General features: G+C 35.1%; 1 protein-coding gene and 1 long non-coding RNA gene across 3 annotated transcripts in view; one reads left to right on the plus strand and one right to left on the minus strand.

Annotated features, from left to right (window-relative positions):
- Window positions 1–25,499, minus strand: part of CHD1 (chromodomain helicase DNA binding protein 1) — a 76,141-nt gene that overhangs the window by 44,854 nt on the left and 5,788 nt on the right. For both annotated transcript variants that reach the window (XM_042944378.1, XM_042944370.1), the window contains exons 3-7: window positions 5,644–5,845; window positions 4,575–4,685; window positions 3,463–3,527; window positions 654–803; window positions 256–524 (exon numbers count right to left, since the gene is read on the minus strand). In XM_042944378.1, coding sequence (XP_042800312.1) covers window positions 256–524; window positions 654–803; window positions 3,463–3,527; window positions 4,575–4,685; window positions 5,644–5,845 — 797 coding nt within the window. The remainder of the gene's footprint in view (window positions 1–255; window positions 525–653; window positions 804–3,462; window positions 3,528–4,574; window positions 4,686–5,643; window positions 5,846–25,499) is intronic.
- LOC122223170 lies at window positions 655–15,756 on the plus strand. The gene is made up of 2 exons (XR_006204105.1): window positions 655–823; window positions 15,493–15,756. It is a non-coding gene; the product is annotated as an uncharacterized LOC122223170 (long non-coding RNA).

The following is a 25,499-nucleotide window of genomic DNA, read 5'->3' on the forward strand; positions in this document are numbered from 1 at the left end:
TGAGGTATAACAGAAAAACTCTGATACATAAGTTAAAATTTTTTCTAATTACCTGCAGTAAATCAAGTAAGGTCAAGTGAGGTTAAATGGATCTTTTTGTGGGGAGAAAATACTCAGGCTAAGAAAAGTATAGTTTATAACAAGTAAAACAGAAGAAAAGCCACCCTCTTGACTTTCAAAACTGAAATAACTTCAAGAAATACTTTAGTAAATCTCACTGAAATAATCAAATAAATATGTTTTTTAAGAAAATACCTCCTTTTCTCCCAATCCGACAATCCATAAAACGTTCTATTGTTTCAAATTCCTCTTCCTCAGGTTGAGGAACATCCTCTCCACAGACTTCCAGTAGGTCATCGGAATCTGTTTTCATTTCTTCATCTTCTTTATAGCTAACATTGACAGTTGCTTGGCGACGAGAACTTCTTTTATCATTATCATAATCTTCATCATCCTCCTCCTCAGATGAATCAAGCTGTCTCTTTTTTTGTCCAAGAATTTTCTTTCCATTTTTTGCCTTAGATCTAAGGAAGACCAAGAGATAGAGGTGTTTTACAGAAACAATGGCATAAAACAAGACATGCGACACTATATACAAAAAGAGTATCTCTGTAACCAACAATTTCCAGCATGAAACTGAGAACTATACTTACCTATTTTGAGGTTTCCTGCTTTTAACTTTGTTTTTTGGCTCATAATCAGATTCTGTTTCATCACAACTGCTTTTATCTCTTTCTTCTTCAGATTCTGAATCTGAGCCAGATTGAGATGGAGATCCTGACCCAGACATTTGCCAATCTTCACTGTATACAGAATATACAAAGTATGTTTATTTATCCTTATATTGTATAGCACATTTTACCTCTTATAAAAGTACAAAAAAAATCAAATTATGTTTTAGTTAATATAAAAAAATTGCTGCTTTCATTTACACTAACATATTAAAATGTGTGTAGAATAAAAAAATGCTGGAAAATATTCTTCATACAGTTCTCCTATAACTCCAGGGTTTTGTTAATCATTTAGTTATACCTCAATGAGTGGCAAATAAGTAAATGTTATTCTGATTATCACTACGAATGAAAACATGGAAAGATAATTTAAAGAGTCAAAGGGTTTAATTTTGAAAATCCTGTATAATTATACTTGCTCTCTCATAAAAAAAAAGATTCTAATCTCTTTCATTTTAATTTTCTGGAGAGTGTGATTTTTAAAAATATACACTCTGGGCGCCTGGGTGGCTTAGTTGGTTAAGCATCGGACTTCAGCTCAGGTCACGATCTCATTGTCCATGGGTCTGAGCCCCACATTGGGCTCTGCGCTGACAGTGAGGAATCTTCTTGAGATTCCCTCTCTCTCCCTCTCTCTGCCCCTTCCTCACGTACGCTCGCTGTCCCTCTCTCAAAATAAATAAGTAAACTTAAAAAAAAAACACACCCTGGAACTTATTTTTAAAGTAATACATGTTCATAAAGAAACCTAAAATATACTCAGTATAGAAAAATGTAATAAAGAAAAAAAACTAGTGCATTTTAACCAACATTCAATTATTATCTTAGCTTTATTGCTAATTTGAGTTTATACTCAGTCTATTCAATTCTAGTAAACATGTAGAGAAAAATTACTGGATGTACACATTAATATTCTGCTATAATATCAACTTCAAGTGGAAGATACACATTAAATTCTTATATATATATGCCCTAACTAGTCTCACAGCTACTCTTCTACTCCACTGCTCTGTACCTCAAGCATCAATTATGACTATGCTAAGGGTTCCATAAGCAAGCACATATGATAAAATCTGGTTCATGGTAAAACCGTAACAGGGAAGTAATCCCTTTTTTATCTTGAGATCTTTTGAGAGTATGCACACTAGAAATAGCAACAAATAGGTAAAATATATGAAAATGTCTCCATATTTCTTATAATACACATTGTGACCTTTATACCTAACCAAACCTACCCATCATCCCAAATCACTAGTTTTAAAAATAGTCCTTGCCTGCACCTATGCCAAGTTTAGAAATTACTAACTCAGCGGAAGAGTTATAGAGCTGATGAGACACAGTAGTTGAAAATGTAAACTAGTAAACTTCTAGTAAACCAGTAGACAGATCTGAGGAAATTAGCCAGGATGTAACACAGCAATAAAGGGATAAAAAACAGGATACAGTAAGATTTACACAGAAGATGGATGATCCAATAGATATCTACCACAGACACAATCCAGTAAAAAAGATATATATTAAAGTAGTACCAGGGATATTTACAAAATGAGAAAATGTCCAGGGATACAATGACTGGATTTTCAGAAACTAATAAAAGATAGGAATCTTCATGTTAAAGATGTGTAACAGGAGTGAATAAAGTGGAACAAATAAATAACAAATCCAAAGGTAGATATACCAAAGTAAAACTGCAGGACAGCCAAGGAAAGTAGAAAAATAAGACATAGACAATCGAACAGTATTTTTGACAAAACAAGGGAGAAAAAAACTCAGACCAAGAGCACATGGGTTGTTTAGTCGGTTGAGTGTCTGACTCTTGATTTTGGCTCAGGTCATGATCTCATGGTTCACGGGATTGAGCCCCATGTCAGGCTCTGCATTCACAGAATGGAGCCTGCTTGGATTCTCTCTCTCCTCTCTCCCTCTCTGCCCCTTACCTGCTCATGCATGTACATACACACTCTCTCAAAATAAATAAATAAACTTAAAAACAAAAAACAAAAAAAAACCCAGACCATCTAAATAAGTGAAAATCTGAAGTACTCAAACACGTTCCAGGTCAAGATCTTGAGGAAATTATAGTGAGTCTCTAAATGAGTTCTACAGGAAAGTAAATTTCACATGCAGATTAAAAGTAAGATAGCTATTAACAAAAATTTAACAGAAATACCCACTATTCATCATCCACTGGTCCTACATTTCTATGTAGGTTTCCCAAGTTATTAATATTTTCTGATACTATGACTAGGCGGATCTCTCGAGTTTTGGTTTTTTTTTTAATGTTTATTTATTTTTGAGACAGAGAGAGACGGAGCATGAACGGGGGAGGGGCAGAGAGAGAGGGAGACACAGAATCTGAAGCAGGCTCCAGGCTCTGAGCGGTCAGCACAGAGCCTGACGCGGCGGTTGAACTCATGGACCATGAGATCATGACCTGAGCCGAAGTTGGACGCTTAACTGACTGAGCCACCCAGGCACCCCCGGATCTCTTGAGTTTAAAAACACCCCTCTGGAGAGAGGGATCACAGACAATAAACAAGTGGCACAAAAAAATCTCAGGTCCTCACAGAAAGATAAATGTTATGGATTAATGGTTTAAGTTAACCTAATAAAATGTCATGAGCCAAGAATTTACAAAAGTCTACTTCTGGCAATAATTTTTCATAAAAGAAACACAAAATCAATAGGGTCTTCCTGATATGAAAATGATCAATTGAACAAAATAACATACTCTTTATGTTTTTTCCTTTTGACTTCATTTGATGAGTCATCAGAATCTTCACTGCTTGAAGAATCCTACAGAGAAAAAAAAAAAACCAAGGTCAATGCTATTAATGATTAGAATTTGACCATGATATCAAATTTTTGCTTGTCATACTATTTAACATTCACTTTGCTAATAACACTAACTGTAAAGCTTTTTTCCCATGTTATATTTATATCATTAGCACATAAAGTAATTAATAACATCTTTATTACAAATTTACAACAGCCACTAAAATTAAGAAAACATTACAATCCACTATCTTTAGAGACCATTATTGTTGCTTAGTATGGCCTTCAAAAGGAATTCTAATTGTTGGTATGTCAAATTTTGATTCAGTATTTTTCTTCCCCATTAGCTTTTTTTTCTTTTAATTTTTTTTTTAAGTTTATTTATTTTTGAGAGAAAGAGAGAGACACAGAGCATGAGCAGGGGAGGGGCAGAGACAGAGACAGAGACAGAGAGAGAGAGAGAGACAGACAGACAGACAGACAGAATCTGAAGCAGGCTCCAGGCACTGAGCTGTCTGCACAGAGCATGATGCAGGGCTCAAACCCACCAGGCACAAGATCATGACCTGAACCAAAATCGGATACTTAACCGACTGAGACACCTAGGTGTCCCTAGACAGCTTTTGATATAGTTCTTCCTAAATGTTTCCATGCAAATATGCAGGTGTGCTTTTGTGTGCATAGGAACTATACTGTTTAAAGCTGTAGCCTGTATTCTTAAAAACATATTGAGAATTCTGTTATTCAATATGAGTAACAAATATGGTTTAATAGACAAATGTGTATATCTGTGCACATAGTATTCACATTTAGTTTATTTCCAGTTTTGCTGTGATGCACAAATGCACATACACTTTCACTGGTTATTTTGGATTAATTCCTAAAATTGGAATTATTGGATAGCAGTATATTGATACTTCGAGGCTCTTGATACATATAAACATAGTTATTTCCTTATCCTTTCAAAACATTTACTATTTCTAATAATTTCATAAATATCTACACCTAATTAAATGATGGCACATTATATCTACTTTTAAAATAAGAGCTTTCATAATGAAAACTCACCTCTTCTGATCCACTATTAGATGAAGCTTGATGCTGCTGCTGCTGCTGCTGCTGCTTCTTGAGCATTGCAGATCTCTGAACAGCCAGAATACTAGGGCTAGATTTCCAAAACTATCATAAAAAGAAATATGAACTAGTGAAGGATGAAGTTTTGAAAAAAATTTTAACAAGGTTAAATTACTGAACATTTTCACTGCCTCCAAATAATAAATTCAGACTATTTTCCTTACATTATATGTAATACGGTATTATAGCAATTAAACTTCTGAGCTTAGTTGCATATAAAAAAACTTATGGTGTGCTGAGACAAACAATATTAATCAACATATTCTTTGATGTGGAATATTATTTTCAAAAAACAAAGTGACAATATGTGACACCAGTGCTACTCAAAAAGTGCCCAGTTTTTTAATTGATGTGAAGATGAAGAGCTTGTGTCAGAATGCAAATAAACTATGTCACTAAGCAGTTTCAGTTCAACGAACTTTTTATTTATTAGATAACAAGACTGCCTCCATAAAAGAAGTGTGTTAATGTATATCCTGGCCAACCATCTTATCATGACTGACACTCTAAGTAACACTACTGTATTCTATTATGAGGTATAGACAGGTTTTAGTAAATCTTACAGAAGCTTTGTTCAGAGGGACCCTTAGCCTATCTACCAAGTATCTTCAAGGAAGCAAATCGATTAGATTCGCCTGCTATTAGCAACAAAGTATCTCCTTTGAAGATCTTGAAAGGAGAGATCAGACACACTAAGATTAACAGAAAGACCTCACAAAGCCTTTAATTTTTATCCATGAAACAATAAATATTTATGAAATTCAGTTTATGCATTAGAAAGTTGTATTTGTGTGTTTATTTTGTACTTGCTTGACAGCTTCTCTTCCAAGCCAATTAACCATTTTTGAGATATTTAACCACAAGTTTAAGAATCACTGAAAGTAATTTCAGTGTTTAAAATTAATGTTTTCTAAAAGCTAGATTAAGAATGCTATAAACCAATGTTATAAATTTTCCCAAAGTAGTACAAGAAATCTACCTTTCAGGATATTGTATTTATTACCTCAGCTCCATCAACTTTCGGTGGTTTTGCTTGGACTTTGTTTTCTCGGGAAGTGTCTGACTCAGACTCTGACTGACTGCCCGATTCAGATCCAGATTCAGAGTCACTGCTACCTGTTTGGCTACTGCTTCCATCACTACTGCTTCCAGAACTTGAACCAGATCCAGAGCCTGAAGCTGACCCAGAATCATCATCCGACTGGCTACAATTTGAAAATAAACAGATTTCGACCAAAATTTATTAGGAATTTAATTTTCCTTAAGTCAGCAGAAAGCCCCAAAGCATTAAATTGTATGTCATATTTCAACTTTCTACAGCCAAACAAATAGAAAAAAAAAATTAATGTTAATCTATAGTAACTGACGTACTTGATAAATTTAGTACAATTTTGGCAAAAACATAAGCAATCAGACCACAATCTTTCTCAAAGATAATGAGCAAAATCTATCAAATTACAGAATTCTGGGCTACGAACTTGGGAAAACAAGAAATTGAAGGCATAATCCTTATCCTTAAAAGGCTATTTAATATTTAACCATAGTAAATATAATGTAGAAATTGTGTGAAAAAAAAGGATACACATCCTGAAAATTCTCACAGTCACAGTTAGAAAAAAATTTGTATCTTCTACTTATTTTCAAATTTATATCTATGTTCTTTCATTCCAGGGGAAAATAATTTATTGATATTAAGCTATGATCAAATACAATTTACTGAAAGATAGAATCAGTAATTGCTTCTCTGAAGAAATCATTGAATCTGTCATGGTTCCACAGCAGTAAATATGAAATAATAGTAAATTCTCACAATCTTTCTTAAACTCTGTATATGCACTTATGAAAACAATTAACAGTTCACTGAGAAACTACCTTTTTTTCCTAATACTAATTTTCAGTCCAAAGTAACCTAGAAATGGTCTGGCCTAAACAGGTGATTGTGTAAATTACTATTATTTCCAAGGCCGTTTATTCACAAAGTATTTACATATGAATTGTTGAAAACTAGGGCATTAAATTTTTTACACACATAATAGACTCAGCTTTTGATATAATTTCACCAGACTTTATGACAAACGACAGGTAATATAGCTTGTGTATACACAACACGGCTAAATTCAACTTCATGTCCTCTGCTGTAATTTTCAGAAATACCACCAGATGGAGGTATTACTCTAGGGAAATAGCAATATTAAAAGTAATTCATTTATAAAAGTAATATCTCCTTTTCTAGAGCAAGGAGTTTAGTATTCACATGGAAACAGAGACATAAAAATATGAAAGAAGACTTTTGATTCCAAAAGTTAGATATAAATTAAAATGCTCAAAGTGTGAACATATGCATATTTTTAAAATCTGGGAATCTAGAGGAATAAATGTTTTTCTTCACAGAAAACAGTAAGCAAAATTTGCCTTTTAATGGCTGTGATACTAAGATCACTTTTGCCACAATTTCTAACCAATGGTCACATGGCTCAGAGATCAAAAACAACACAATGCCTTTTAATTAATAAATAAGCAAACAACAAACCCCACTTACCCATATTTTACTCAGGTCCCTTCTGAGAAATTTCAGCAAGAATAGTAAGAAGATATTTTTCCTGACACAGAATTTTGTTTCTCCATTAACCCACTAAGAGATAACTCATTTACTCAATAAATTTTACTAAGAGGTATGTTATTAGACTGGGAAAGACTAAGTTTTACCATTAAAAGAACCTCTAACTTGGTATGGAGAGATGACAGTCATATCTACCAATAAATGCTGTTCTGTGTGCTATTTTTAAGATAACAGATCCAGGCGTATGGGGAGCACTGAAGATACAAGCAAGTCTAAGAAAAGTAATTGGGGAACACTGAGAAAAAAGTGCAGTTGACAGAAAAGGAGTATGAAGCAGAGGGGTATCTCTGTGATTTCTTGTAAGCTTCTTGAGGATACCATTTATTTTTTCCAGAGTACCTAACAATAGCACCTTACACAATGAGGGTGCTCAATAGATACTTGAAAAGCAGACACATGAGAATGACTGAATTTGGGGGACTATCATGGGCCTATATTTTTGATTATGTCTTGATTAGCCATTCCAGATGAATGGCTGGTCAAAATTCCTTGTTAATATAACAAAACTCTAAGTGAAAGTGGGAATATTTCCTTTCATACTCTTCAGGTAGAAGTAGTTCTGGATGGAGATAAAAGCAAACAGCCTGAATCTAGGTTACTCTAATGACACAGATTTATTATAGAATGTCTTCACCTTATGCATTAGAAGCACAAAGAATTTATTTTATTTAGTTGCTTTTTGTAGGATTAAGAATATATACAAAGATTAAGTAAGAAATATCTTACATACTGTCACAGAACAATCTCCAGGATATAGTTAAATTAAAAAAAAAAAAAAAATACATGAGCCTGTGTGGCTCAGTCGGTTGAGCGTCCGACTTTGGCTCAGGTTATGATCTCACGGTTCGTGGGTTCCAGCCCCACGTCGGGCTCTGTGCTGACAGCTCAGAGTCTGGAGCTGCTTCGGATTCTGTGTCTCCCTCTCTCTCTGCTCCTCCCCTACTCACACTCTGTCTCTCAAAAGTAAATAAAGACTAAAAATAAATTTTTTTTTTTAATTAAAAAAAAATCCAAAATACAAAGCAATGTTTTATACTATGCTTCCTTTGTATAATGGAAAAACATACATATTTGCCTATATTTTTAAAAAAAAGAATAATGGCAAGATAAACCAACAATTAAGTTAAAAATGGTTAACTACAGAGGGTGGGACAGAGGGAAGAGTAGAGGGAACAAGGTCTGAAATGAATCATCAGATTCAAACCATGTATATGTTTTACATAAGTTTTTTAAAAATAAAATCCTAAAAATTTCAAGAAAAATTGACACAGGTTTAGGAAAAAATATCTATATTGAGACATAAAATTATGAGCTAAAATCGGTGACTAATGTTTCCCTAATAAAGTAATTCTGTTTCAGCTCACTGCTATAAGATGCTCTTTCCAGAATAAAAGTCTGGGCATGGCCCTCCTTTTTTTTTTTTTTTTTTTTGAAGTTTTCAGTGTTTCTATAATAAAGTGCAAGTACCTATGAGGCCTTTCAGGAATCTGTCTTTGCCAACCTATTTCCAGCCACTTACACCTTTAGTTCTACAAATGGTAAACTATTTGTAATTCTGAGAGCCGGTTTCTCTTTCTACTTCCTGCTTTTGTACAAGTACTTCTCTTTTTTCCCTCACTACATAATTCCTACTTGAGCCTCATCTCAGAGGCACTTCTCCAACAAATCTCTCCTGACTCCAGAGTATTCCCAAACCAACTGTAAATTAGGTATCCTCCCTCAGCACTCCCAAAACACTGTATACATACTACTATCTTGGCTGTGAGTATACTATGCAATGATCACTATAGTTCTGCTTTCTTTCATGGCTTTTTTTTTTTTTTTTTTGGTATCTCATCTTTAATATTCTATCATATCGTATGTTCTTAGAGTGTTGAGATTTTTACTTGTTGCCCTTTACACCAAACAAAGAACTCAATGTGTTTGATGGGTGGGGCGCCTGGGTGGCTCAGTTGATTAAGCAACCAACTCTTGATTTCAGCTGAGGTCATGATCCCAGGGTCATGGGATCCAGCCCTGCGTCAGGCTCCAAACTAAGTGTGGAGTGTGCTTAAGATTCTCTCTCCTTCTGTCCCTCTCCCCTACTCATGCTCTAAAATAAAAAAAATAGGGAGGGGGGAGACACCTGGGTGGCTCAGTCAGTCAGGTGTCCAACTCTTTATTTTGGCTCAGGTCCTGATTTCACACTTCATGGGATGGAGCCCTGCAATGGGCTCTGCACACATGGACAGCGTGGTATCTGCTTGGGATTCTCTTTCTCCTCTTTCTCTGCCCCTCCCTCACTCAAACACACACATACATGTGTTCTATTTCTCTCAAAATAAATAAACGTTTTTTTAAAATGATGGGTAGATGGATTTCCACATAAATCCAAGATACATGGGTTAGAATTCCTGTATAAAAGTCACAATTATATCTGCCTACAAGAAATACTGCTGAGCTCTAACATTTTATTTATTTATTTTTTAATTTTTTTTTCAACGTTTTTTATTTATTTTTGGGACAGAGAGAGACAGAGCATGAAAGGGGGAGGGGCAGAGAGAGAGGGAGACACAGAATCGGAAACAGGCTCCAGGCTCCGAGCCATCAGCCCAGAGCCTGACGCGGGGCTCGAACTCACAGACCGCGAGATCGTGACCTGGCTGAAGTCGGACGCTTAACCGACTGCGCCACCCAGGCGCCCCAACATTTTATTTATTTAGGTAATAACCAATACCAGTAACTTTTTAAACATAAGCCACTTAAGAGTTATCCTTATTATTTATATTAAATCTCACTAGCACAATAACAATAAAGCAGTAGTTACTAGAAACACTGAATTCTTTTCCTCACCTTTCTCAATGTACACAAGAAAATCCACCGTTAAGTTTATAGGCACTTTGATAAAATTATATTGTTTCTTACAGTAAATTAAATAGAAACACAGCATTTAAAAAATAAAAGAGCAATTCAAATTAAAGTCTTTTTTGGGGCTTGTTTTTATACTCAACTTCAAATATAAACAAGAGAGCAATAGAATGAATTACCATATATCTAAAAACCAGCTTCACAATTACCAACTCTTACCAATCTTGTTTCCAACAATCTAGCTTCCCAAAGACACACATCTCAGGCACTCTAAAATTTTATCCATAAATATTTAAGTATTAAAAGTATTATAAATGAACACTATTTTTAAATATCCAAAAAAACAGTACTATACCTTTAAAGCATGAGTTACTCCTGAACATTAAAGGTTCACACATTGCACTTGTATCTTTTTTTTTAAGTTTTTACTTAAATTCTAGTTAACATACAGTGTAGTATTAGTTTCAGGTGTACAACAGAGTGCTTTAACACTTCCATATATCACCTGCTCATCACAAGGGTACTCCTTAATCTCCATCACCTATTTCACGCATCTTCCCACCTGACCTCTTCTGGTAACCATCAGTTTGTTTTCTATGTTAAAAGTCTGTTTTTTGGTTTGCCTTTTTTTCCCCCCTTTGCTCATTTGTTTTGTTTCTTAAATTCCATAGATGAGTAAAATCATATGTTTTTTTTTTTTTTTTTTTTCTCTAACTCTTTAAGTCTTCTTAATGTGACAGTTCCCTCTTCCTTTTTGCATTCCCTTGCAATTTATTTTGTGGAAAATATTAGGTCGTTTTTTCTGCTTTTTCAGATTTTGCTTACTGTAACTCTGTGGTATTAACATATTTTCCTGGCCCTATTTCTTGTAAACTGTTAGAACAAGAGGTTCAGATTCAACTTCAGCTTTTCTTTTAGCAAAAATATTTTTAAACACTTGTTGTGGACTTAGAACAAACTGAAGTTTGGTTGTCTCTTTTTAAGTAAAGATAAATTTTAGTTGGCATTTTCAGCCTTATCCATCCATTACACAGTTCCCTATAACCTCTACACCTAATTTTTTAGCAGCCACTGATCATATGGCTTTATCATCTATTCATTTAGAGGCAGTAAGATGGTGATACACTATTCTTCACTTACCCATTATATCATTTATTCGTTAATTAACTTTCCCTCATGTTTGTTAACCTTAAGTTACAGTTCATACCTGAAAGCCATTTTTATTTGTTTTCCTTATATTTGTTAGTTTTGAAATTGAGTTAAGTTGCTAGCATCCTTTCAAAGTTGACCAATAGTTTTTATGTCTCATGAACTCATGGTTTTGAATTCTTTGATAAGTTTTAATCCACTATATCATTCTTGATGTCCAAATTGTCCCATCTTTAGCCCACAGGAAATACTTTATTAGTTCCAGAGTCCTTTTGACAAGACCTCAAGTAGTCTTTGATAGCTTCCTTACTTTCTTGTCTGACAAGATGAACCAGGCTCATCTTGTGTATTTCCTGCTTCAAAATGTAATCCAGCCATTTCATCAAAATGCTTTTGTTTAGATTAGAACTTAAATTGCAATCTGAGTACTAGGTGAGTCTATTACTATGGGATTGGTCACTGTTTTTAAGATTGTTTTTAATGGAATGAACTAGTAACATACATTTTTAAAGACAATGCATTAAGAATTTATACTAACATTTCCAATTTAAATTTGTAGGTTTTTATTTTTTCGGTTATATATTTATAGTATCACTTGGGTTGAGTTTCTTTGTTCCAAATGACATTAAAATTATTTATTTCCTTACCTGAGAATGTATATAATAGCTCCAAAATGATACCTTATTAATAACATGATTACTAAATGTTAAAATCTCTTTAAAATTCTTTTGTCCTAAGAATAATCCTAGAATCAAATTATTGCTTTAAAACAACTGAAATAATTTATTGCTGTAGAGCCACCAATTTGGTTACTTAGGATCATTTGCCTTTCTTCATTTTAGATACTGCTTTTTACTCATTTTGACTTAATTTTGCTTTGTTATTTACTTGGATCCAATGTGAGGGCTACAGAAGTTAAAGTCAAAATCTACTTTCCATCTTTGTCTCCTCTACACTATGTCGTCTCCCCCTATAGTTCTTTTTTAAAGTTCTAAATGTACTTTCCCTTTTCTTCAATATAAGCAAATTATGAATAAGGATATATTTGTATATATCTCCTCTTTCATAAAAAATCATTAACATATTTACACTCTTAAATGATATATATACATTGTATTCTGGAGATCATTCTACAGCAGATTTGTTTCCTCTCCCTTTATGCAACTACACATACTCCATTTTGTAGATGTATCACAGTTTCACTTTGTCCCTCAAAGATGAATATGCTTTGCTTCCAAGCCTAAAAACATGGCCCACTGCATATATCTTTTTGTATTTGACAGCATATGTTTTGATTTGCTACTTATCAACCAATGTAAACATATCCCTTTAAAGTTTCAAATTTTATAATCGCCTAGCACCCAGATCCTGATAGCTAAGTACTATTCCACACTTAAATAAACTGGGAGTCCTTTGAAAAATGGCAGATTCCAGAGACAGGGAAAGTACAAGACGAACCTAAACTATCCTGCTATACCCAAAAGCAAAAGAAAGAAAGAAAGAAAGAAAGAAAGAAAGAAAGAAAGAAAGAAAGAAAGAAAGAAAGAAAGAAGAAAGAAAGAAGAAAGAAATGGAGGCATTTCAAAAGAACAGGAAAAAACAAACAAACATAACAGGACATAGGAGCCAACTTGAAGAAGCTTTCATTGGCAAATCTGACCTAAGCATAGGAACAGTCCATCAAAGGTTACTACCCAGTAAATAAAACAGGAATCCTCAAGTCCATGCTGATAATAAGTAGGTAGGTAGGCAGACAGGCAGAAATAAAGACAGTGGAGAGCTCTGATAGGGCTCTGACCACCAATTGGTCAATATGGCCAGGAGAGCAGTGTTAGAAAATTACCATTTTCAATCACCAGAGAAATACTAGTTTGGGCGAGAATCATCAAGAGACACTAAATCTAGGGATAGAGTTTGATGAGTAAGATACCTGCACAGTCTCAAGGTGTCTTCTTAGAAATTGTTTTCTGGTGTAACTGATAAATGAGAAACCAGATGAAAAACCGGAAACCACCCTGTCCTGGTAATCGAAACAAACATAGTGAATAGGGACCAACAGGCAACATGAGCCTCCAGATATATCTGAGAAAGATATATCACCACTTACACAGTACTCCAGCCAGGGATGCATGTGGTATGGGATGCATTACTTGGATCTAATCCAAAGTGAATAGAAGACAAGCCCAAATTAAGAAATATATTTTATAAAATAACTAGCCTATCATCTTCAAAATACTAATGCCATGAAAAACCAAAAGGAAGTGTTCCAGATTAAAGGAGATTAAAGAGACATGACAGCCAAATACAATATGTGATCTCAGACTGGACTCTATATGGAAAGATGACTAGGATTGACCAAACTGACTACTGACTGAAGATTATTCTATCAATGTAAATTTAATAACTATACATGCCTTATGTAAGGGAATGCCTATATTCTTGGAATACATATATTCTAAGGTGTAAAGTGGCATGGTTTTTCCAATGTGCTCTTAAATAATTCAGGAAAAATAAATACGTATTATGTATACATCACATATATAAATATAAAGGCAAAAAGTTAAAGTAGCAAACCTGAGCAAAGGGTATATAAAGAATTTCTTGGTACTATTTTTGCAACTTTTCTGCACTATTCATTAGTGCTCCTACTCTACTCATCCCTCACTTCTCCAATCAAGTTATTCTAAATCTCCACCCCAGATTACATAAGACACCTAGCAAGATTTCTGGCAGTGGTACATGATTAAGATAGTTGTATTGCCTGGATATTTTACTTAATTCTACCCCTACTTTCTAGGACTCTAACAGACTCTAAAAATATGTAAGTAAACAGTACTACCACCTCTTGGCTTTTTATTCAAAATATCATAAGCCTAATAAGTCTTTCAAAGTTGTCTTGTTCCTTCCTCCTGGTTTCTCTGCCTCTACTTTTCTTCTTTCAGATTTTTTTCTTTCTCTAAGTCATCTAATTTAAAATTGTTTGGGGGCTCAGTCGGTTAAGCGTCCGACTTCAGCTCAGGTCACGATCTCGCAGTCCGCGTGTTCGAGCCCCGCGTCGGGCTCTGGGCTGATGGCTCAGAGCCTGGAGCCTGCTTCTGATTCTGTGTCTCCCTCTCTCTCTGCCCCTCCCCCGTTCATGCTGTGTCTCTCTCTGTCTCAAAAATAAATAAACGTTAAAAAAAAATAAAAAAATAAAATTGTTTGGGGGAGGGGTGCCTGGGTGGTGAAGTTAGCTGAGCGTCCAACTCTTGATTTTAAGCTCAGGTCATGATCCCAGGATCGTGGGATCAAGCCCTGCGTTAGGTTCCCCATGCCTGCTTAGATTCTCTCACTCTCTGCCCCCTCCCCTTCTCACGTGCTCTCTCTCTTTCTCAAATATAAATAAATAAATAAATAAATAAATGTAAAAAAAATAAAAATTGTTTGGGGGAAAATAATTTTGAGGAAACAGAAAATCTAGAACACTGAATCTATTTCCCACATGGTCACAATTGTCTATATCCAAGTAGCACTGGTTCCTTCCAATGATGCACATAATCACCAAATCTCTGCATGACCTTCACTGGTCACCTCCCACAAACAAGTGTCTTATATTCAGACAACTTCATTCATTTATGTTATTGGCTTGGACCCTATGGTCCTTTCTCTCAATTATACTCTAGTTTAGACAAAACTTAAAGTAGCTCTTCACAGATTTCAAAATATCTTCATCACTATACTCTAATTTATCCATACAACACAGGGTCCCAACTTTAAGGAGACTTAATTCCATTGTCAAACACTTATTTTCAATTCCAATCTCACCCTGCTGTCCAGAGACCCCATATCCCCTGCAAATACCCCTGTGCTGCCATGTTTGATCAGAGCTTACTGCTCCTAATGCTGGCTTTGAGGTCTTTTTTATTGCTGGCACAATGAAGCCTTCTTTGAAGTTTAGCAGTGTGCCTATTTTTTGCCCACTTGCACTATTTTATTTAGATTTTCATATGTTTGTGGGTAGGAAATACTTTACTTTAGGAGAATCTTTTAGCTTAACCTAGCATATGACAGCATAGCAACACCTCCTTTATCTGCACTCAACTCTAGACTCAAATCAGTCCTTTAAACTAAAAAAAAAAAACCACCAAGACCTATAATGGGTACATGAAAAGAATATATTCTCAAGTGAATAAACAAAGATTCTTCTGTATTACAAGAAAAAGAAGTCTTCAAGTATTTTTTGCTTTTTTATCACAGGAACTGGAAACTAAGTCTGCAATGGCACACAAAGGAAGAATGAATAAAATAATCTAAGAAAATGGCAACAAGGAGCAGCTGCTTCCCTTACCATCAGATCGGCAACAGAAGAAACTGGCCCTGATAAAGGACTAGGAATGGACTGACAAAGTCAAGAAACTGTAGGTTAGACTCTGGAAAGATAGGGAAGGAATGCTATAGGATACACTGATAAAAGGTAAACTGCTTTTCCACAGAAATATTAATAAAAGATTAAATGCCTGACATAGTAATACATAAACAAACAACTATATTTACTATGCTAAAGAACAAACATACTGAACTAAATTCTCATTTCAAGCCTTGTTCCCTCTCCTAATTACTGTTTTAAGATCAATACCATTCAAAAGGAGTTCTTTGGGGGAAGTTTTGAAAGAAGTTTTTGACAAATAATTATGGGGGAAATTCAGGGCTAACCTGATTGAATGCTCTGAAGTTTAACCCTAACCTATTTTTTCCTAGCTTTCTAGCTCTTTCTTCTCATTGTTAATTATATTTATATATGTACACCCATTAGACAAGCCTCAGGTTTCTGCACATGGAAATAATAAATATACTTAAGGATTACTGTGAAGATTAAGAGATGTAAAGCATATAGTCTGATGTATTGTGGGAATTCAATACTAGTAGATATCAGAAATTTAAAAAAAAAAAAAAAAAAATTGGTCTTTTTCCTGAGTTCAAGACCAGAATCATTACTTCAAGTTCTGCTTTAAGCTGTTCTTCAGACTGTCATAATTATAAATATATAAAGTGTCTATGAATAACACCTATGATGTACTCAAGTTTTCAATACAAATTACTAACAAGGATAAACAGGGTGATTACTAATTGGTGCTATGTGCCAGAACCTGGATTCTCATTTAATCCTTTCATTTTTTTATAATAAATAAACTGAGGCTCAGAGAAGGTTAAGTGAAGAAACCAAATACCAGTATTGTAACAAGTGTACAAATTATGAACACATGTGAAGAAATGAAAGAAAATTCAGAAAAATAAAATCCAATGATTTGTTAGTATAAGTGATTATTTTAAAGTAACTTTTTATATTTATGCCTTATGTACGTTGTCTACTTGCTCCTCCACACTCACCCAGTATCCATTTTGTTTGCCCTTTAGTATTGCATAACTGTTGTCCAGTTTTCATTGGTATACACCCACCCAGCTAAAGATTAGATTTCCTAGTCTATCTTTCAGCTACATGTGGCCATGTGAACAGGTTCCAGCCAACGGGATATGGCTAGAAGTGATGTGGGATTATTATGTCATAGCCTTAATAAAGTGGCTTGCCTTAAATCTTCCCCTACCCTATTTTGTTCCTGTGGTCTGAAAACGGCAACTAGTAGAGCAAAAGCAGCTATGTATTAAGGATAGCAAAACTGTCCCACTAGTCACAGTAACTGAATAACCTCAAGGAATAGAGCTCACTTACCTGAGAGTGGAAAAGAAGTGACTATGTGAGCCCCTGTGTTTTGAGGTATCTAGTACATACAGCACTTTAACAGGTTCTCTACTTAACATACTATAATAACGTTTATGCAATAAACACTTTTGAAAGAACAAGTTCTATACGTATACAATGTGAATTCACTGGCTCATCTCTTCAATTAACAGGAGTTTTTAGAAGAGACAAAATACCATGGTAAAAAGTAAAACTTATAAGAATCAAAGATATAAAGATGCATTGATTTCTGATTAAGGAACTAGAGGTAAGGGAAATGGAATCAAGGGCAAGGCTTTATGGAAATAGTCATCTTAGAACTCACTGGTAGTATTCCCCATAATTTTCCCTCTAGAGAATGAGTCATCTCTGAAGTAACTGATAATCCACTCTAAAGTTACTCAAAAATATATTCTTTATGTAACCTTCTCCAATTTCTTCAGGCACATCACTGTAGCAACATACGTGTTCACGATATTTTGGTCATGTTATTATTCTTTCACAATATTACAATTATTTTTATGCATGTATCTCTAACTACATCCTAGAATTCATTAAGTCAGGGACTTCATTTCTGTTATTTTTATAGACTGTTATCTACTTCAACGGGACTAGAGAAACAATATGGAAACTAGTAGGTATTGAGGAAATACTTAAAACTAAGACAATGAATTGGTGGCCAAAGGCAATGGCTCTCAAACTTTCTGGACTATGACTTATACATTTTATATCATGAGGCAGTGCACACATGCACATGCATGCACACATAGGCATAAAAGTGTGACGAACTACTACTGTACAAAAGGCACACTGTATTTTCTATTCTAGTTTACACTATCCTCTCTCAGTAAAAAAAAAACTGTTCATAATCCTCTAACATGCTGCAACTTACTATTTAAAATATATTACCCTAGAACAATCATTTAAAAAACGAGAAGAGTTTGGCGTCAGGCTCTGTGCTGACAGCTCAGAGCCTGGAGCCTGCTCTGGATTCTCTGTCTCCCTCTCTCTCTGCCCCTCCCCTGCTCATGTTCTGTTTCTGTCTCAAAAATAAATAAAAACATTACAATTTTTTTTTTAAAATAAGAGTTCATCTAGATAACTAAGATCAGACTACCTTTAAATTCTTTAAAATTACATTGTATTAGAAATTGTTACCCAGCTTATCTTTCACTATAAGCCATCAGATAAATATTAAAGGTTTGAGAAAATATGGAATGTATCTATCCATCTGTATGGTTCTGAAAACCAACTAATGTCACTGTTTGTTAGACACTGAACATCAACCCAACAGTTCCTTTTAGCATTCTAAATTACAAATCCAAGTCAAAATTTTACTATAACCTCACAATACAGTATGCTTCTACCACCTTAAAGTTTCCAGTTGCATAAATAAGAATAAAACTGCTAGAAAGGGTCACATTTAGCATCACTAATTTCAAAGATGACTAGGTTTAGTCATGTTGAATATCAGGTAAAGACAGTAAACTCAAGAGTTTCTCTAATAAATATTCAGGGAGACAGATGAGAAATAAAGGCTACTATATATATTTGAAAGTTACTAAACAGTAGTTTCATAAAACACATAAAATCTGTTGTTAATATTAATGACATGACACAAATCTAATTCTGTAATTTATAACAAGTAGATAAAGCTTAACTGATGACATTTATGTTTTCCCTATAAGTATTTCCTACCATAAGTCTAATCTATGTAGAAATTAAGACATTTCAAAATAAATGAGTGGGAGAATTTAGAAATTAAACTAGATTGCCCAAGAGATGAAATGTGTTGAAGCTAGATGATGTGTACATGAGGGTTCATTTTACTACTGGTCACTACTTTTGCATATGCTTAAGATTATCCTCAACTTTTAACAGTAATAATAAAATAAAATGACTATATTTAAAAGTTTAATTTTAAAGAGATTATCCAGGAACACCTTGGTGGCTCAGTCAGTTAAGGATCTGACTCTTGATTTCAGCTCATGTCATGAGATCAGCCCCACATCAGGCTCCACATGTATGAAGCCTGCTTCAGATTCTCTCTCTCCCTCTGCCCGTCTCCCTCACTGGCATGAGCTCGCTCTCTCTCTCTCTCTCTCTCAAATATTAAAGAAATAAACATTCAAGAGATTATCCATTTGATTAATTTGTTTTAAAAAAGATTTTCGAGGGGCTCCTGGGTGGCTCAGTCGGTTGAGCCTCCGATTTCAGCTCAGGTCATGTCATGGTCATGAGTTCAAGCCCCAAGCTGGGCTCTGAGCAGACACCTCAGAGCCTGGAGCTTACTTCAGATTCTGTCTCCGTCTCTCTCTTCCCCTCCCCCACTCACTCACTCTCTCTCTCTCTCTCTCAAAAATAAATAACCATTAAAAAAATTAAAAAAAAAAGACTTTTGAAACATGTATTGTATATACTTTTTATTACTTTAATGAATACTACTGCAAAAACTAAGTTCCCAGCACTATATGCTTTACTAACAAAGTTATTTATAGTATTTCATCAGTCTGCAGATACCCATGGGAGTGTACTGCACACAACAAAAAACCTCCACTTACTGTGAACCATTCAATTAAAAAAAAATTTTTAAGTAAAATCACCAAAGTAGTATAACATGACTAAGACAAACTACCAAACCCTAAGTCAATCCTTTGCTATAAAATACATACAAAAACGGTAATAAAGAAATTTACATTTTTTGTACTCATGTACAACTAATTGTAATTCTTATAAAATTTCCTTTCATATACTTCTTATTACTTCAGGATTTACTCATTTAGAAATGGGAATATTGTAGTAGTTTGCATCAAATGGCAATAATCATATTATAATCTACTTCAAGCACAAAAATAATGGTCTCCTTTGAAGGAATTTAGACTGCAACTCCACTCTTCTCCAATGGACCCATTTCTTTACATAATAGCTCTCCAGCACAGTATTTACTGCCATCTAACCAATCGTTTTCCTGGGTATAAAAATTTCTCTTTGCTTTTTGCCTAAGCCTGTCAACACACCTCACCATCATAAAAGCCCCATTATCAAGACTTTTAACACATAAAATCTAAGATCACCAGGGTTTTACATGATCTCTTTAAAAAACAACAATAAAAAATTTCATTCTGACATTGGGCTTGATGTAGAAACTAACCATTTGTCTTACAATTAAACTTCTCTGTCTCCTACCTTCAAATTGATGCACGCTGTCATTCTGTTTGTACCGACTATAACCACCTGACACTGCCAATACTTGACTTAGGGGCATCTGGGTGGCTCAGTCGGTTAGGCATCCGACTCTTGGTTTCATCTTAGGTCATGATCTCACGGTTCATGAGTTCAAGCCTTGTGGTGGACTCTACACTGGCAGCACAGAGCCTGCTTGGAATTCTCTCTCTCCCTCTTGAAAGAAAAAAAGAAAAAAGAGAAAGAAAGGAAGGAGGGAGGGAGAGAAAGGAAGGAGGGATAGAGGGAGGGAAAGAAGGGGGGGGGGAGGGAGGGAAGGAGCTCCCCACTATTTTTGGGCCTTATGGCTCATCTCCGAGAGTTACTGTAGACATTGGATGCCAGAAACCAGTACTGTTTAGACAAAACTTTCCATGTCTTTGTACTTTAATCTCAATGATAACTTAGATCTCAATACATCCACACCAAAGAACTTTCAAATACAGTTTACCATTTACTTAAAGTTGACTAAATAATCACCTCCTATCACAGTGACAGATAATATATCCTTAATTATAAACAGCAATTTTCTCAGTCATTCATACATTAAGAACTTGATTCTGGTACAATAAATTTCTAGACTATCTCCTTAAACCAGTGGTTCTGACCAGTCTATTCACATGAGTGATTTTCTCTCAGTACATGATGCATTTGGGGCTCCTGTGTGGCTCAGCTGGTTAAGCGTCTGACTCTTGATTTCGGCTCAGGTTATGATCTCAAGGTTGTGAGACCAAGCCCATGTCTGCCTTCCAGTTGAGTGTGGAGCCTGTTTGGGATTCTCTCATTCTCTCTCTCTCTCTCTCTCTATCTCTCTCTCTCTCTCCCCCCCCCCCTTCCTTCTCTCCCTCACTCCCCTGCTGGCACTTATTTGCATGCACACATGTGCTCTCTCTCTCTTCAAATAAACATTTAAAAAAATACATGTTGCATTTATTCAGCTATACTTCTTTTCTCTCCTTCCTTCATTTGGGACTAAACGTCAGAGTAAAGAACTGCAAAGGTAGCAGGTCCAACACATTCTCTTTATTAGGAACTTACACTTCTTTATTGGGGGACTATGACCTCTGCAAAAACTTTCCTCTCCATCCCACTACTGAATATATACCATTTGTTCTTCCTTTCTTTCCAAACTACATCATTTCTTATCATCAAGATTACAAAAGTTGAAGAGCTCCATGAAAACTTTCCCTATAGCCTATTATTTACTCTAGTAATTCCATTTTCTTTCACCTCACTTGTATACCTATATGTTCCATGAATTTGAGTATATTCACTTCACTGCGCGTTAACACCTAGCTATTCCATTATCGCCTCTAAATCATAATAATCTTTCTTCAAGTTAATTTATAATTTTTAAATATGGCAAGATACTGAATGATTCCAGATAAATAGCTTCTCCTATATGCATATGAACTTAATATGCATACAAATCTTCTGGGAATCTTTGTTAAAATGAAATTTCTGATTCAGTATATCTGGGACACAGGAGAACTTTTAGGGTGAAAAAATCATTCTGTATAGTAATGGGGTGGAGGATAAATGATTCTGTGCATTTGTCAAAACTCATAAAACTGTACATCACAGAGTAAATGTAATATATGCAAATTAAAAAAAAATCAACCCATGTGACTGAAGAACACAGAATGGAATGTAAACTGTGCCAAATGAATCTAACTTTATTACAAATTTATGACAACCACACTAAAGGGGGTGGTAGGAAGAAGCTAACTTTAGTAACTTTAGAAAACAGTGTTTTGACTAGAAACCGTAAGGCTAAATATATTACCAACTGTGTAAATACGCTACATAAACACTGTATTCTAGCTGATAATTTTTTTCTTCTGGGAGTATGGCCTAAAAATTCTGAAACTGCTTTACCTGTATGAGCTTGAAGTGCATGATGGGATGGTGGATGGTAGGAGCCAGCTTTCTCTCTGAAGGAGATTGAAGTTATAAAGGAGCAAGAAAGGAAGGTTAGGATGAATCCTGTAGTACAGAATTAGAGTTGGAGACATCAGTACGAACTCATGTTTACCTTAACATGCATACTGATAGACACTGAAACTACAGATAGGCAGATATAGGTAGTTTAGTATACATACATATACTACATAGCTCTGTCTGCTTTTTCCACTGAGAGGACCTGGAAGCAGTGATAACTGCATAGTAACGAGCATACCTAGCACCCAAACCTTGGTTTCTAATACCCTTGTCTCCAACAAAAGGATCCAGAGCTCTTTGGAAAAATGGCTGGTTCTAGGGCAAAAGGATAGAAGTATGTAACAAGGACACAGTGGCCAACTTGAAAGTCAGTTCCCAATGGGCAAGGCTAGAATAACCTGAGCAACAGAATAAATAATTTACTGGATTATAATCCAAAGTATAAAATACATATACATGAAAGTCCAGGCTCATATAAATGAATGACTGAATGAATCGAAGAGAAGAGTTCTTTACAGAAGAATTCTATTTAATATATGTAGATAGTCCCTCCCAGCAGGAGATGGAACTTAATTCCAACCTTCCCCCAGAGACGGCTGGACATATGGTACCTTGCTTCCAAAGAATACAGTATGGAAGGAAAAAAACAGTAACTTAAACTGGAGAAGTATGGCAAATATTACATTGGCTAAGTGATGAAGGTTAACATCATCAGTAATATCATGTGGCTATTAATGCTTCCCATACTATGTGACTAGAAGAGCACTTCATCTCTGATATTCTTTCTAAAAACTGATAACCCCAGTTTACCCTAATAAAACATCGGAAAAATTTAAATTGGGGGATATTCTATAGGATACCTGGCCAGCACTTATCAAGACTGTTAAGGATATCAAGGAAAAACACAAACTCTCACAGACCAGAGGATACTGGGGACAGTTGACAACTAAATGCAACATGGTACCCTGGATTGAATCCTGGAACAGAAGTGGCATTGATGGAAAAACCAATGAAATCCAAGTAAAGTGTGGAATTTAGTTAGTAGTTTTTTAAAAAAGATTTTTAAAAATGGCTAAAAATCTGGTTTCCCCTTCTGGAGAGTAGGAATCATAATACTGCATACATCACAGGAATTTTATGAGAATGAACTATGATAAATTCATGTAATACACTGTGCACTATGTGCACCATGCCTGCCTAGTAAGAATAAGAGCTCAATAATTATTGCATGCCATTAATATTGTTTCAAGAGATATGAAATGTATTCAACCTCTTGCTGGCATGGGCCATGACACCATCTTTTGGGGGTTCCGGGAGGGGGGGGGGCAGAAAGCATGTGTAATAACAACAAGTTCAATAACGAAAAAAATAGCAAGGTACTGAATGACTCCAGGCAAAAAGCTTCATCTACATACATATGAATTTAATACGAACACGTTATCACTTGTGAATCTTGTTAAAATGAAGATTCTGATTCACGAGGGCTGGGGGTGGGGATGGGGGAAGGCCAAGGTTGTACATTTCAAACAAGCTCCCAGGTGATGCTACTGGTCCAAGGACCACAACTGGAGCTTTAACTTTTCTATTTATGCATTTTTTTTAATTTTCTGTAAAAAAGGTAAGAAAATTTTTTCCATCTATTCTTTATCTCTTCACCACAAAGAAATACTCTTTATTTTTAAATACAGAACTGTACCAGATACAACCCACCAGTCACCAAGACCTTAAACAAACTATGTAAACAGTATAAAAAGGGGCAATTACAAATTAATGTCTGTCTCCACACTGTCTCATGCCTATGCAGATAAAAGTAATGTATTTGAAAGTCAAATCATATACAGTTGTCTTATCCTTACCAGTTATAAGTACATTTAAACACTTTATAGTAATCTAGATTAACAACCATCCTAGGAAATACTATGAAAATTTTAATTCAATAAATTCTACTTAGAGAGAGAGTAACCTATTGCTAAAGCTCCTGGATAATGGTTTATTGAATTTTCAAAATGTAAGAAATGATCTTAGATTAAGTAGCACATACAGAATATTTGAGGAAAGAAAAAACTAACAGGAAAAGATGAAGACAGTATATACAGAGCTGAAAAACAGGGATTAACAGAATATGGCATAAAAGAGCTATACTTTCCTGCAAATAATGACATCATGGGAAAATGTTTCTTAGCACAACCTTTTGAAATTTATGAATGAACTGAGGGGCTCCTAGGTGGCTCAGTCAGTTAAGTGCACACCTCTTGATGTCGGCTCAGGTCAAGATCTCAAGGTCAGTGGGATCCAGCCCCATGTGGGGCTCTGCAGTGACACTGCAGACCCTGCTTGGGATTTTCTCTCTCTCTCTCTCCCTCTCTCTCTCTCTCCCCCCCGCCCGCCCCTCCTCCACTTGCCCTCTTTCTGTCCCAAAATAAACATTAAAAAAAAATTAAGAATTGTCTTTTTTTAAAACTGAGATAAATGCAAAGAAACTTAGAAAATACCATTTTAACTAGTATTGTCTTTAAAAATTATTCAAATTTACTTAGTGAAAAAAACTGTTTTGATGCAAGAAAACTTTCTGGAATGCGTGTACATAAATGCAATGTTTCCAAAAATGGTATACCATAGTAGTCTTCAACAAGACACTAATAAATATATGGTAAAAAAACCAACATGGCCTGTGTCTAAGTTAACTTTAACTTGGGTGTTCCTTAAATTTAACAGGTCCTAGGGGCGCCTAGGTGGCTCAGTCGGTTAAGCCTCTGACTTTGGCTCAGGTCATGATCTCCAGGTTCTGGAGTTTGGCCCCACGTGGGGCAGGCTCCATGCTGATAGCTCAGAGCCTGGAGCCTGCTTAGGATTCTGTGACTCCCTCTTTCTCTGCCCCTCCCCCATCATGCTCTGTCTCTCTCTTCTTCAAAAATAAATAAACATCAAAAAAAAAAAAAATTAACAGGTCCTTTAGACTACAGGGCTTCTCAAAGTCTTTAAAAAGCCTTTTAAAAACTGTGAGTTTCTACAAAAGGAGATTTTCAGTTGGAAACTTTTCATTGATAGTATTTCCTACTTAATAGTTATACAAAACACTTTAAAAGTTGAAATCCAAAGAATTTTAAGAGTAAGGCTGATAAAGCTCAATTGCGAGACATACATTAAGTGTAAATGCTTAAGACCACTGTAGCACATCACCAACAATTTCCCTCACTCTAGAAATTTTTCAAGAGCATAGTTTGCTAATCAAAGTGATTCAAGTACATAATCAAATTTACATGAACAATTCTAGATTAAAAATTTAATCTGCAGGCCAAGGAGAGAAATTCTTCTGAGGATTAAGCATGTAGTAATCATCTAAAAATTAGCAAAATGTGACTAT

This window comes from Panthera leo, chromosome A1, assembly GCF_018350215.1.
Source record: "Panthera leo isolate Ple1 chromosome A1, P.leo_Ple1_pat1.1, whole genome shotgun sequence".
Classification (NCBI taxonomy): Eukaryota; Metazoa; Chordata; class Mammalia; order Carnivora; family Felidae; genus Panthera; species Panthera leo.